The 13311-nt window shown below is 45.3% G+C and overlaps 1 protein-coding gene across 2 annotated transcripts in view; it reads right to left on the bottom strand.

Annotated features, from left to right (window-relative positions):
• IFT80 (intraflagellar transport 80) overlaps positions 1 to 13311 on the bottom strand; it is a 326686-nt gene that overhangs the window by 60537 nt on the left and 252838 nt on the right. For both annotated transcript variants that reach the window (XM_078666860.1, XM_078666859.1), the window contains exon 13: positions 5896 to 5960. In XM_078666860.1, coding sequence (XP_078522986.1) covers positions 5896 to 5960 — 65 coding nt within the window. The remainder of the gene's footprint in view (positions 1 to 5895; positions 5961 to 13311) is intronic.

Genomic DNA, 13311 nt, shown 5'->3' with positions numbered 1-13311 from the left:
AAAGGTCCTAAGGAGGGAGATACTAAATGTGGAAAGTCGCTGGCTGAGGGAGGACATACACAATGCCTACAATCATCCACAGAGAACGGCTGTATAAAACGATGCAACTGGTCCCTTATCCCTACAACGATGAAAAGAGATCTACACGAATACACAATCGTTTGCTGCAGATGTGGACAGGAGAAGGGATTTAATATGAACATTTGGCGATCCTGTTTTGGAAGGATGTTCTTAACCGGATAAAGAGCATTATTGGATTCTCGACATCTGACTCACTGGATGCCCTTCTAGTGGGCCTCAGAGACCCTAGAATGTGAGGAAGGACAAAAACAATAACATGTGTTAACCACCTCAAAACTGCTGCCGGCTAGCTAATAGCAAAAAACACAGTTGATGGACAGAATGTAGAACAATGTCATACATTCACCCCAGTACAAGGATCTGGGCCTAAATCCATCGTTTTTTTGGACTCCACACCACCCTGGGTTAGACACTGGCTATATGCAAATCAGCTCTGACCCTGTGCCTCATGGGAACAGTCCAGTCCGAACTACCAAGCCATGTCTTTCCCAGACCGGAATCAAGCATCCAAGGACCGGTTTCTGGCTATCAGCCTTCATCAGCCTGGATAGCTTGACTCCAGTGGTGTGGAGAGCCTGGGACTCACGTCTGAGAATACCCAGCCCACTCGGGGTGAAAATTGCAAAAAACACAGTTGATGGACAGAATGTAGAACAATGTCATACATTCTCCCCAGTACAAGGATCTGGGCCTAAATCCATCGTTTTTTTGGACTCCACACCACCCTGGGTTAGACACTGGCTATATGCAAATCAGCTCTGACCCTGTGCCTCATGGGAACAGTCCAGTCCGAACTACCAAGCCATGTCTTTCCCAGACCGGAATCAAGCATCCAAGGACCGGTTTCTGGCTATCAGCCTTCATCAGCCTGGATAGCTTGACTCCAGTGGTGTGGAGAGCCTGGGACTCACGTCTGAGCATACCCAGCCCACTCGGGGTGAAAATTGCAAAAAACACAGTTGATGGACAGAATGTAGAACAATGTCATACATTCACCCCAGTACAAGGATCTGGGCCTAAATCCATCGTTTTTTTGGACTCCACACCACCCTGGGTTAGACACTGGCTATATGCAAATCAGCTCTGACCCTGTGCCTCATGGGAACAGTCCAGTCCGAACTACCAAGCCATGTCTTTCCCAGAACGGAATCAAGCATCCAAGGACCGGTTTCTGGCTATCAGCCTTCATCAGCCTGGATAGCTTGACTCCAGTGGTGTGGAGAGCCTGGGACTCACGTCTGAGCATACCCAGCCCACTCGGGGTGAAAATTGCAAAAAACACAGTTGATGGGCAGAATGTAGAACAATGTCATACATTCACCCCAGTACAAGGATCTGGGCCTAAATCCATCGTTTTTTTGGACTCCACACCACCCTGGGTTAGACACTGGCTATATGCAAATCAGCTCTGACCCTGTGCCTCATGGGAACAGTCCAGTCCGAACTACCAAGCCATGTCTTTCCCAGACCGGAATCAAGCATCCAAGGACCGGTTTCTGGCTATCAGCCTTCATCAGCCTGGATAGCTTGACTCCAGTGGTGTGGAGAGCCTGGGACTCACGTCTGAGAATACCCAGCCCACTCGGGGTGAAAATTGCAAAAAACACAGTTGATGGACAGAATGTAGAACAATGTCATACATTCACCCCAGTACAAGGATCTGGGCCTAAATCCATCGTTTTTTTGGACTCCACACCACCCTGGGTTAGACACTGGCTATATGCAAATCAGCTCTGACCCTGTGCCTCATGGGAACAGTCCAGTCCGAACTACCAAGCCATGTCTTTCCCAGACCGGAATCAAGCATCCAAGGACCGGTTTCTGGCTATCAGCCTTCATCAGCCTGGATAGCTTGACTCCAGTGGTGTGGAGAGCCTGGGACTCACGTCTGAGCATACCCAGCCCACTCGGGGTGAAAATTGCAAAAAACACAGTTGATGGACAGAATGTAGAACAATGTCATACATTCACCCCAGTACAAGGATCTGGGCCTAAATCCATCGTTTTTTTTGGACTCCACACCACCCTGGGTTAGACACTGGCTATATGCAAATCAGCTCTGACCCTGTGCCTCATGGGAACAGTCCAGTCCGAACTACCAAGCCATGTCTTTCCCAGAACGGAATCAAGCATCCAAGGACCGGTTTCTGGCTATCAGCCTTCATCAGCCTGGATAGCTTGACTCCAGTGGTGTGGAGAGCCTGGGACTCACGTCTGAGCATACCCAGCCCACTCGGGGTGAAAATTGCAAAAAACACAGTTGATGGACAGAATGTAGAACAATGTCATACATTCACCCCAGTACAAGGATCTGGGCCTAAATCCATCGTTTTTTTGCACTCCACACCACCCTGGGTTAGACACTGGCTATATGCAAATCAGCTCTGACCCTGTGCCTCATGGGAACAGTCCTGTCCGAACTACCAAGCCATGTCTTTCCCAGACCGGAATCAAGCATCCAAGGACCGGTTTCTGGCTATCAGCCTTCATCAGCCTGGATAGCTTGACTCCAGTGGTGTGGAGAGCCTGGGACTCACGTCTGAGCATACCCAGCCCACTCGGGGTGAAAATTGCAAAAAACACAGTTGATGGACAGAATGTAGAACAATGTCATACATTCACCCCAGTACAAGGATCTGGGCCTAAATCCATCGTTTTTTTGGACTCCACACCACCCTGGGTTAGACACTGGCTATATGCAAATCAGCTCTGACCCTGTGCCTCATGGGAACAGTCCAGTCCGAACTACCAAGCCATGTCTTTCCCAGACCGGAATCAAGCATCCAAGGACCGGTTTCTGGCTATCAGCCTTCATCAGCCTGGATAGCTTGACTCCAGTGGTGTGGAGAGCCTGGGACTCACGTCTGAGCATACCCAGCCCACTCGGGGTGAAAATTGCAAAAAACACAGTTGATGGACAGAATGTAGAACAATGTCATACATTCACCCCAGTACAAGGATCTGGGCCTAAATCCATCGTTTTTTTGGACTCCACACCACCCTGGGTTAGACACTGGCTATATGCAAATCAGCTCTGACCCTGTGCCTCATGGGAACAGTCCAGTCCGAACTACCAAGCCATGTCTTTCCCAGACCGGAATCAAGCATCCAAGGACCGGTTTCTGGCTATCAGCCTTCATCAGCCTGGATAGCTTGACTCCAGTGGTGTGGAGAGCCTGGGACTCACGTCTGAGCATACCCAGCCCACTCGGGGTGAAAATTGCAAAAAACACAGTTGATGGACAGAATGTAGAACAATGTCATACATTCACCCCAGTACAAGGATCTGGGCCTACATCCATCGTTTTTTTGGACTCCACACCACCCTGGGTTAGACACTGGCTATATGCAAATCAGCTCTGACCCTGTGCCTCATGGGAACAGTCCAGTCCGAACTACCAAGCCATGTCTTTCCCAGACCGGAATCAAGCACCCAAGGACCGGTTTCTGGCTATCAGCCTTCATCAGCCTGGATAGCTTGACTCCAGTGGTGTGGAGAGCCTGGGACTCATGTCTGAGCATACCCAGCCCACTCGGGGTGAAAATTGCAAAAAACACAGTTGATGGACAGAATGTAGAACAATGTCATACATTCACCCCAGTACAAGGATCTGGGCCTAAATCCATCGTTTTTTGGACTCCACACCACCCTGGGTTAGACACTGGCTATATGCAAATCAGCTCTGACCCTGTGCCTCATGGGAACAGTCCAGTCCGAACTACCAAGCCATGTCTTTCCCAGACCGGAATCAAGCATCCAAGGACCGGTTTCTGGCTATCAGCCTTCATCAGCCTGGATAGCTTGACTCCAGTGGTGTGGAGAGCCTGGGACTCACCTCTGAGCTTACCCAGCCCACTCGGGGTGAAAATTGCAAAAAACACAGTTGATGGACAGAATGTAGAACAATGTCATACATTCACCCCAGTACAAGGATCTGGGCCTAAATCCATCGTTTTTTGGACTCCACACCACCCTGTGTTAGACACTGGCTATATGCAAATCAGCTCTGACCCTGTGCCTCATGGGAACAGTCCAGTCCGAACTACCAAGCCATGTCTTTCCCAGACCGGAATCAAGCATCCAAGGACCGGTTTCTGGCTATCAGCCTTCATCAGCCTGGATAGCTTGACTCCAGTGGTGTGGAGAGCCTGGGACTCACGTCTGAGCATACCAAGCCCACTCGGGGTGAAAATTGCAAAAAACACAGTTGATGGACAGAATGTAGAACAATGTCATACATTCACCCCAGTACAAGGATCTGGGCCTAAATCCATCGTTTTTTTGGACTCCACACCACCCTGGGTTAGACACTGGCTATATGCAAATCAGCTCTGACCCTGTGCCTCATGGGAACAGTCCAGTCCGAACTACCAAGCCATGTCTTTCCCAGACCGGAATCAAGCATCCAAGGACCGGTTTCTGGCTATCAGCCTTCATCAGCCTGGATAGCTTGACTCCAGTGGTGTGGAGAGCCTGGGACTCACGTCTGAGCATACCCAGCCCACTCGGGGTGAAAATTGCAAAAAACACAGTTGATGGACCGAATGTAGAACAATGTCATACATTCACCCCAGTACAAGGATCTGGGCCTAAATCCATCGTTTTTTTGGACTCCCCACCACCCTGGGTTAGACACTGGCTATATGCAAATCAGCTCTGACCCTGTGCCTCATGGGAACTGAACTGGGGTGGCTGAGTGAACTAAAGAATGGTGATGGATTAAACCCAGATCAGTTGACTGGGGGTGAGTGTTTGATTTGTTCAAACGCTCCGTCCATCATCCCCTTTTTATCGGCTAGCTAATAGCAGCAGACTTGAAAAAGTCCGACCTCCTACTAAGCTTTGGAAGGTGGTAGCTATGGAAAAAGTAATGTATTGTCGAAGTGATCAACACAAACAGCTTGAAAGTATATGGAAGCCATTTATCGATCATCTGCTGAGAGTAGATACACGTCACAAAAAGTCAGAAAGACCAAGAACCTTAGATTAGAACTACTGACTCTTAGCGCACCATGGAAAGGCCCATGATCTACAGATGGAGGGGAAAATGGTGAGCCTTACATTCAATCTGGGAAAAGTCTTGCTTGTGTGGGGGCTACATGGAGGAGAGAAGGAGTAGGGAAGTTAGGGGTAACAAGAAAAAAGAGAAGAGGTAGGAAATCTGGTTTTATATAGAACACTGTATTGGATAACTATGCTTACATCTCAATAAATAAATAAAACACTGGGTTCTGCATCAAGACTATCAGTCACTGTAGAACAAGCTGAAAAACGTTCTTGGGGCCTAGAAGAACCAAACATCATTTTATTTTGATGGATCGCTGAGATCCATAGCAGCCCCTATTCCATTGATAACATCCATCCATTTTCCATGTGGTTTAGTTACTTTGTTAGCTCTACTTATTAGGTGTGGGCATTTACACTCATCTATTTCCCTTCCTTACACACTTGAGATACAAAAATCTTGAACTGTCTATCAGCGTTCTATGTGCTTTTTGAAGAAAATCTGAACTAATAAATGCAGCTCTGATCTATTCTGTTTAAGATTATGATATCAGCCATTGGGACCAACTGAGAAGCACTGGATGACCCAACATGATGTGCACGTTTTGGTGAAGAGGAGAGAAGGAGAAGTAAACCAGAGGTGAACTGATACCCAAGAGAAGTACAGTTTTCAAGATATTATAGTTTAAAAAGTGGAATTTAATTAACTCTTTACAAACATAATCACCAAGGAACTTGGCTTACACATGAATTAATAAAATAAGTGAATTACAATTAGACAGAAAATATGATTTAAAAAAACATTTTACCTTATGGGTAAGGGGTTTCCCATCTCCATGTGGCTTTCCAGACAATGCTTCAAATACATAGATAACTAAAAGAGAGGACACATTCTGAAATATTAACTGTCCATTAGTAATACAAACATGCTAAATTTTAGACAAGTCATCCAAAATATATTACCATATTAGACACAACATGGCAGCATTGAAAGAACGTTGAGAGTGGGACATTGGTACACTGGAAGATGCCAATTGGGTAGCAGAAATGATAATCGCTATGGTGCTAGCAGTCGACATGTGCCTCAGGCTTATACAACGTAAGTATTTACATAGGATAAACTATTGGCACACAAAGAGGAACAAAAGGAACCACACCCTCGTCCTGCACTGCAAAACACCACTGGGCAATTTTTATCACACAATATGGGTGTGCCCAATAATACAAAGATACTAGTGCAACCTTTGCACTACTCTTTCCTAGGTGGCTGGGATACCTGTGATACCTGGGCCCAAAATGATCTTGTTGGGATGAATGGGGTAGTAACAGATGTACTAGGCATTTAGTGATGGTATGAGTATGAAGCTAGAGCTGCCCTGAAAAACACCTCAAAATATGGGTGGCTTGATTGCATATTCCACAAACTGTACAACATGACCATCCAACCTACATTATATATGGCATAGCCTGTACTGGAGAGCAGGTTGATCAGCGCTGAATATATTGTATTATGTACATAAAGTGCAAACAGTTGTATGTGTGTGAAAAACAAATAAAAAATGTATTTAAAAATAATAGTATAGGTGCATAACCGAGAGCTTTTTCATGGAAGGACCACTGAAAGAGCTGTGACAGCCCCTCTAAAGATATGCAAGTGTGTGCAACAAAGTAGGGGCTCTGAGGAACACGTTACTTACCTTCTGTAATGCCTTAACTGGTAGAGACTCTGTCTAGCCACAGATTCCCTATCTTAGAATATTCGTACAGCATTAGACTGGATTAGGAAGATTTTCCAGCAGTACCCCGGTGTGCTAGGTGGTGTCGCTTGGCTCTACATTTATGTTGTCCACACTGGAGGTGACATGCACAGTACCTATATAGGTGCTACGCCGGCGCAGTGCCTTCAGTTACTTTTGCCACTTTCCATGCTAGGAGCATAGAACCACGATGAGAACTGACCACTGGTGTAACAAGCTAAGGCCTTAAAAATAGTTTTTCTTTAAACTGTAATCGATGCGCTGAGCTGGGAGGATCAATAAGGAATCGGGGTGAGACAGAGTCTCTACCAGATAAGGAGTTACTGAAGGTGAGCAATTTGTTCATCTAAAATAGACTTTTAGCCACAGCTTCCTTACGTTAGAATGCATACCCAAGCAATACTTCCCCAGAGGTAGGTCTGCTATACCAATTAAATTCCTGCAGGAACGAAAGGGCAGAGTGACCATCACAATGTACTTGACTGCCCAGGTAGTAGCGCTTGGTGAATGTGTGCTGGGTGGCTCATGTTGCCGCCTGGCAGATGTCCAGGAGAGGAACGCCACGCAATAACAAAGTGGTCTCAGCGTCGGCCCCGGTGCAGTGTACCCGCTGGCCCTTAGGGCGCTCCTTCTTGGCCAAACTGTAGCAAATCTTAATGCATTGAAAGATCCATAACAATATGGTCTGTTTCTGCACAGCCTTCCCTTTTTTAGCTCCTATATATCTCACAAAGAGTTGATCATCCACAAGGAATTCTTTTGTTAGGTCAAGATAGAACGCCAATGCTCTTCTTGGGTCTAGAGGGTCTCACCTCCTCTTTGGAGGGCTGAGGCAGAGCTAAGAAGGTAGACAAGGTGATGGTTTGGCCTAAATGGAAGGGAGTTACAACCTTCGGAAGGAAGGAAGAAGGCATGTGTCTGAAGAACCGGTTTGTACGGTTGCAAGGTAGTATAAGGAGATGCACAGAGTGTCTGCAATTTGCTAACTTTCCTGGCCGAAGTTATGAGTACTAAAAAGGCAGTGTTGATGGTTAGTAGCTTAAGAGGGCCATTGTGCAGAGGCTCAAATCATGCATACATCAGGAAGTTGAGGACAAGGTTGAGGTCCCACCTAGGCATGATAAATGGCATGGGGGAAACATATGTTGCACTGTACTGGAGTTGGTGAGGTCCTATATACAAGCCCAAGCACCTGGCTGCAGCTCTGCTGTCCATAAAGCGATCCAGCCCTGAGTCAGCTTATCTCCAAAAAGACAAGAGCCATCAAAGGCAATGTCCATGAGGAAGCCACTTAAAAGCAAGTCGTTCTCAGCCAGGCATGGGAACAATAGGACACCACCGATTAAATTGCTCTGCCCAGTGAGTCAGTGGTATCAAGCCCATGCCTTATGGTAAATTTAGTGGAGTATTGCCCAGGCCTCCTTTGAGACCATAAACAGCACTTGCGTAACCGAGTCCCATATCGTATGGGAATAATGGCCAAACAGGCAGTGCTGGGCTGGTGGAAAAGAACATTATCTTACCAAAGCTATCCAGACCCTTTTATTCGCTATCCAGTGGAGAGATAGGGAACGCGCCTGGATGCAGAGGCTTGGACCACCAAGCTCTCTGGAGTGAGATGCTGGGCAATGGCGGTGGGTAATTGTCCTATTCACATGGGACCCAGTGCAGGGTTTGGATCAGGCCCAGAGTAGGACGTCAGTAAGGGCTTCATTGAATGTGAGTAAGGGTTTGAAGGGGTTAATTTCTTGTTGAAAGACATCCATGAATACGTGCACATTGACTGCCACTGAGGGGAGGTTAAGGTTCAAGACCTTAACATCCCCACGCCACCATTGCAAAATAGGATACCTCCTCTGTAGCCACAGTAGGAGGAGGGACCTGACAAGTAACAGGATAGGTGTCAAACCGACTTGTCTCCACCAGCTCCTCATACCAGTTGTCCGGTTCTTAATCAGGGAGCTGATAACCATAAGGGTCCATAGATCCCAACAATGTGTCTCCTTCTATAGGCCTGTCAAACAAATAAGACACTGGCTTTGAGGTATGGGTCCAGGCAGATGAGTCCAGCTCTCACCCAAATAAAAAGGGCTTCCTTTCCAGCCCAGCTATATGCAGAAACGTATCCCTTGATCCCACTTAGAATCACTATGTTCACATCTCTGTTCAATCTGTGGCGTGTTTCAATTATTGTATATAGTGTATATTTGTAATAAATGTTTGGGAGTAGTAATGTAGATATATGTATAGAAAGGTTGCACATAGAAAGCATTTTAGATTAACAGAACAGGCAGACTGAGCAAAGACCAAACAGTGACAGAGTAGTCCCTCTATTCTAAAACTGCATTATAGACTTACTGTCATTTTGATAACATAACTGAACGAACGCTGATATTTGAAAGTCAAAGGACATAAGACTAATTGTAAATATGATTCCTTTTTTTAGTATCAACTGACACATACAGAATTCCTGAGGAAGGCTAATAGCCGAAACGCGTTGAAGGGGAATTAATTCTGTATTATTTGGAACCATTTATTTTGTGTTTATTTTTGAATTGTAAAGCACTAATTTGTATTATACACATGTAAAAAAAACATTATATATTGAGTTATTAATTGTTTCAAATATCTGAACCCAGTTTATAATCATGATAAAATAAAAGAAAAATATTTTCATATCAAACTTAATTAGGCATTGACTTTTTTATGTTTAGCGTTCACCAGTGTGATGTAAATATATGCACATAACCCGGTGCCAATTTTCTTCTTCCTAAATGGGTCCAGGCAGAGCCGGAGTCTGGGTCGGATGACACTAATCGGGCTCTGTGTCGGAGTCAGGAATAATGATGGGGCGGAACTAGGGCATCGACACTGGAGCAGGCACTGAGGAAGATCTGTCTCCAACTGGAATAAAGATAATCCCACTTCACGCTTCCTATATGCTTCACAAGTGCGTAGGGGCCCGAGGGGCCTGAAGGCAAACCACAGGTGCATGGCCTCATAAAACTCCTTCAACTGGACGGGGTCGCTCCAGCTCGCAGAAAATCGGGGAAGTATAAATTAGACACTGGTTCAGACGCAGCCAAATCGTGGGCATGGAGGGGCAACGCTCCACGTCACGTTGGAAGACTTAGAACTGGCAAAGACGAAGACCTCCTTGGCTTCTTATGTTTGTGGGATTTACGAGACTTCCACGATGATTTAGAGTCCACAAATTGGAGTGGGACAAAGACTATCGGGAAAGTCTACGAAAACTATCCTGGAAACTTCCGCAGGATTGGGACCTCAAGTGTACCAGAGTTGACCGTTATTGGGCGGCGAGAAGTGCCTTTGGGTGCATGAACGACAGTCCTCGCAGGTCTTGGAATCGTGGTCCTGCTCTAAGCACCATAAATACACCAAGTGGGGGGGTCTGTCACTGACATGTCCCTGCAGCAGGCCCTACATGGTTTAAACAAGCCGGTTTCTTGAGTGATATACCTCACACCAAGTGACTCAGACCGGATCAGTGCTATCTGGAATGGAAAGGAAAGAACTGACGTCAGCATGCCGGGGTGGCACCTATATGGGTATGGCACATGTCAAATCTGAGGAGGCCGTGACCACATAGTCAAATATCGCCACCTACCGGTGCACAGGGGTGCTGCTCATACATCTTCCGGATCCAGTCTGATGCCTGAGAGGAAGAAGACGATACCCCTAACTACAGTTTTTTTTAGCATGGATAGCTTTCATAGATTCACATGGTTGAATTATTCCAAGATATCAGGCTAGAAAGCTTCTGTAGTTAATGTTAACACAGCTGTTTACTATGGGGCAAATATCATGGAAAACCTTCACAGACTACTAGTAGCACATCTACCTAATGTATGACCCAAACTCTGGCCAGTGAGGTGTAGAGGCTCTGCGTTCCAACCCTGCTCAGAGGGACCAACTGTTAGAATTTTAGAATTTAGCTGAATCACACTGGGTGCCTCATGAACAGGGAGAGGCGCGGGTGCATGTAAGCCGATAAAAGACACCAATGCGAAAGAACTGGAGTTTCCGGTTAAGTAACTTTTTCTTCTTCTGCATTGGATCTTTAACAGATTCAAATGCATGAATTAAGGCAGTCTAGCAGAGTGGAAGCAAATCTGGTATCCTACGGTACACTGCGACTGAGGCTAATTAGCCATTAAGCAAGGAATGTTTTAGGCCGGATTTTTCCGGGTGAAGATAAGGTAGATTTCATGAGGGTCCATGCTCCTTGCAGCAGCCCATTTGAAAAAGTCTTTCCAATTTGGAGAAGAGACTTTGATGGTAGAAATCACTTAGGCTGCATAAAGAATCATTTGACAGCTTGCCAGGATATTAAGGAGAAAGTATTCTAGTTTTGCATCAGAGGAGGTTAGTTGCTGGTTGGTCAGACCGCGGTGGACAACTTAGCCCTGGATCTTGAGTATCTATCAACAGATCCCAGAGGTCCTTGTAACCAGAGGTGCCTAGTCCATGCTGGTCATAGAGATTACCCATACATACATACATTAGTCATATTCCTGGTTCTGATTAAGACCAGTTAATGATCTATCAGATGAAACAAAGCATTTAAAGCAAGTTCTGACTGCTGTGAGAGTCAGGAAGTTTATGTGAATGTTTTGCTAATGTGGGCGGTTCCACAGACTACTTGTTGCGAGAGCCATTAAGTGAGTACTCCAAACTTTCTATGACTCGCCATTAGTTGAGACTACCAAGATTCCATCAAGTACAGATGCCAACCTACATACTTGTTGTTTTTGCTATTCTATCATTTTAAGGTAATCTTGATTTCTCCTGTTATCTGTACCTGGTTGTCCCATAGCCCCGAAACTTGCTTCCACTGGAAATCTAACTTTTCTTACAGAGGTCCCACTCCTAATCGACACTGTGGTACTAAAGGAATGCAGAAATATATTCCTGATAATACATTGTATTCGTTTACTGTTGTATCAGGTTTCTCCAACATTTCTTGTGTTAGATTAATCTGTTTCTGCCTCTTTTCTATGGAAGATAAGTCCTTAGAGTGTCTGCATGGATGTTTGTCCTTCAAAACAGGATGCATTGAGATAGAGTGACCACTAACATGTTCTCATTTAGAGGGAGACCCAAGGTTTTAAGCTATGCTGAAGGATGTCCAGCATAGATATTATCCTGAAGATCAGTTTTTTCCAATATAAATTTGTTCAGTGGCCTAAGGTTATGGATGGGACACCATTCTCCATTCCTCTTGTGGATAAGGAAAACCTGGAATAAAAACCTTGTTGATTTTGGGACATACAGGACTGGCTGTATGATTTCTTTTTAAGACACTTGATGATTTCCAGTAATAGGGCCTCTAAATATAAATAATGTTCTTTTCTTGGAAGCTTTTGTGATGGTTTTGTTAGAAATTAGGATGAGTGTCTACAAATTATAATGTACAACGACCAGTGGTCAGATGTTATTTTCTGCCAGGCTGAGTAATAATCCCAAATCTTGGGTGAGGAGGTGATTGGGCTGGCTGGGAAGTCATATTTGTTGGATATTATCCCGTCCCCTGTTGGAGCACAGGCCCTAGCTTTTTCTTTGCTGTCAGCCTCAATCTAACATACTGGAGGTGGGATGAGACTGAGGGCCATAACTTGGCCTGTAGGGGTGAAAATGTCAATACGATCCAGGTTGATAAAAGTCCCTTTGTCTATAACCCCATCTGCTATACTATGATTAGTCCAGTTTCCTCTGCAGGATACCAAGAGAGCATGGCAGTTTAAGTTGTTACAGCCTAGAGAGTCTAATCCACATGTTTCCCAAACTGCTGCTGCCCACTGAACAGCACTGTAGTGCTGGACTAAATGAAGTTGTTTATGGGGAGCAACTCCTTAAAACAGCCCCTTTTGTCATGTGGTAAAAAACAATATTGGAGGCATCTAGAGAAGCATCTAGAAGAGTTTATGAACTGTTGTTCCTTGTATAACAATGGATGTTACCTGGTCACAATATTCCTCTAGAAGGTTCTCCAGGAATGGTGTGAGGTCATGCCATAGCTTTTGTTCATATATAGACAGTAGGGATGGCATTCACTATTTTAACTGATGTTCCTGCAAACACATCAATTATCTTGCCCACTGTATTCAAGTACTCACTCTCGCTCTCTAAAAAGACCAGCCACTGTGATAAAATACTGTGTGATCTGCTTTGTGCCTCTGCAGAGATTACCAAATCCATTTTAATCTGAATCAATAAGCAGGCTGGCAAAGAATCCTGAGCCCTATACTTTTTCTCTGGTCTAGAATTATATATATATTTTTTAAACTTTTATTGAGCAACAAAATCATGTGTACAGAGATGGGCCTACAACCACACGGGCTGGCCGCTAAGATCGGAGCAGAACACGGTATAAGACAGTGGTCGCCACTCTGGCGGTCAGGCACAATCCGGATACAAAATGTCGCCCACAATATGGAACAGGATTAT

The sequence above is a fragment of the Lissotriton helveticus genome, chromosome 11 (genome assembly GCF_964261635.1).
Source record: "Lissotriton helveticus chromosome 11, aLisHel1.1, whole genome shotgun sequence".
Classification (NCBI taxonomy): Eukaryota; Metazoa; Chordata; class Amphibia; order Caudata; family Salamandridae; genus Lissotriton; species Lissotriton helveticus.
This window is presented reverse-complemented; position numbering and strand designations above follow the sequence as displayed.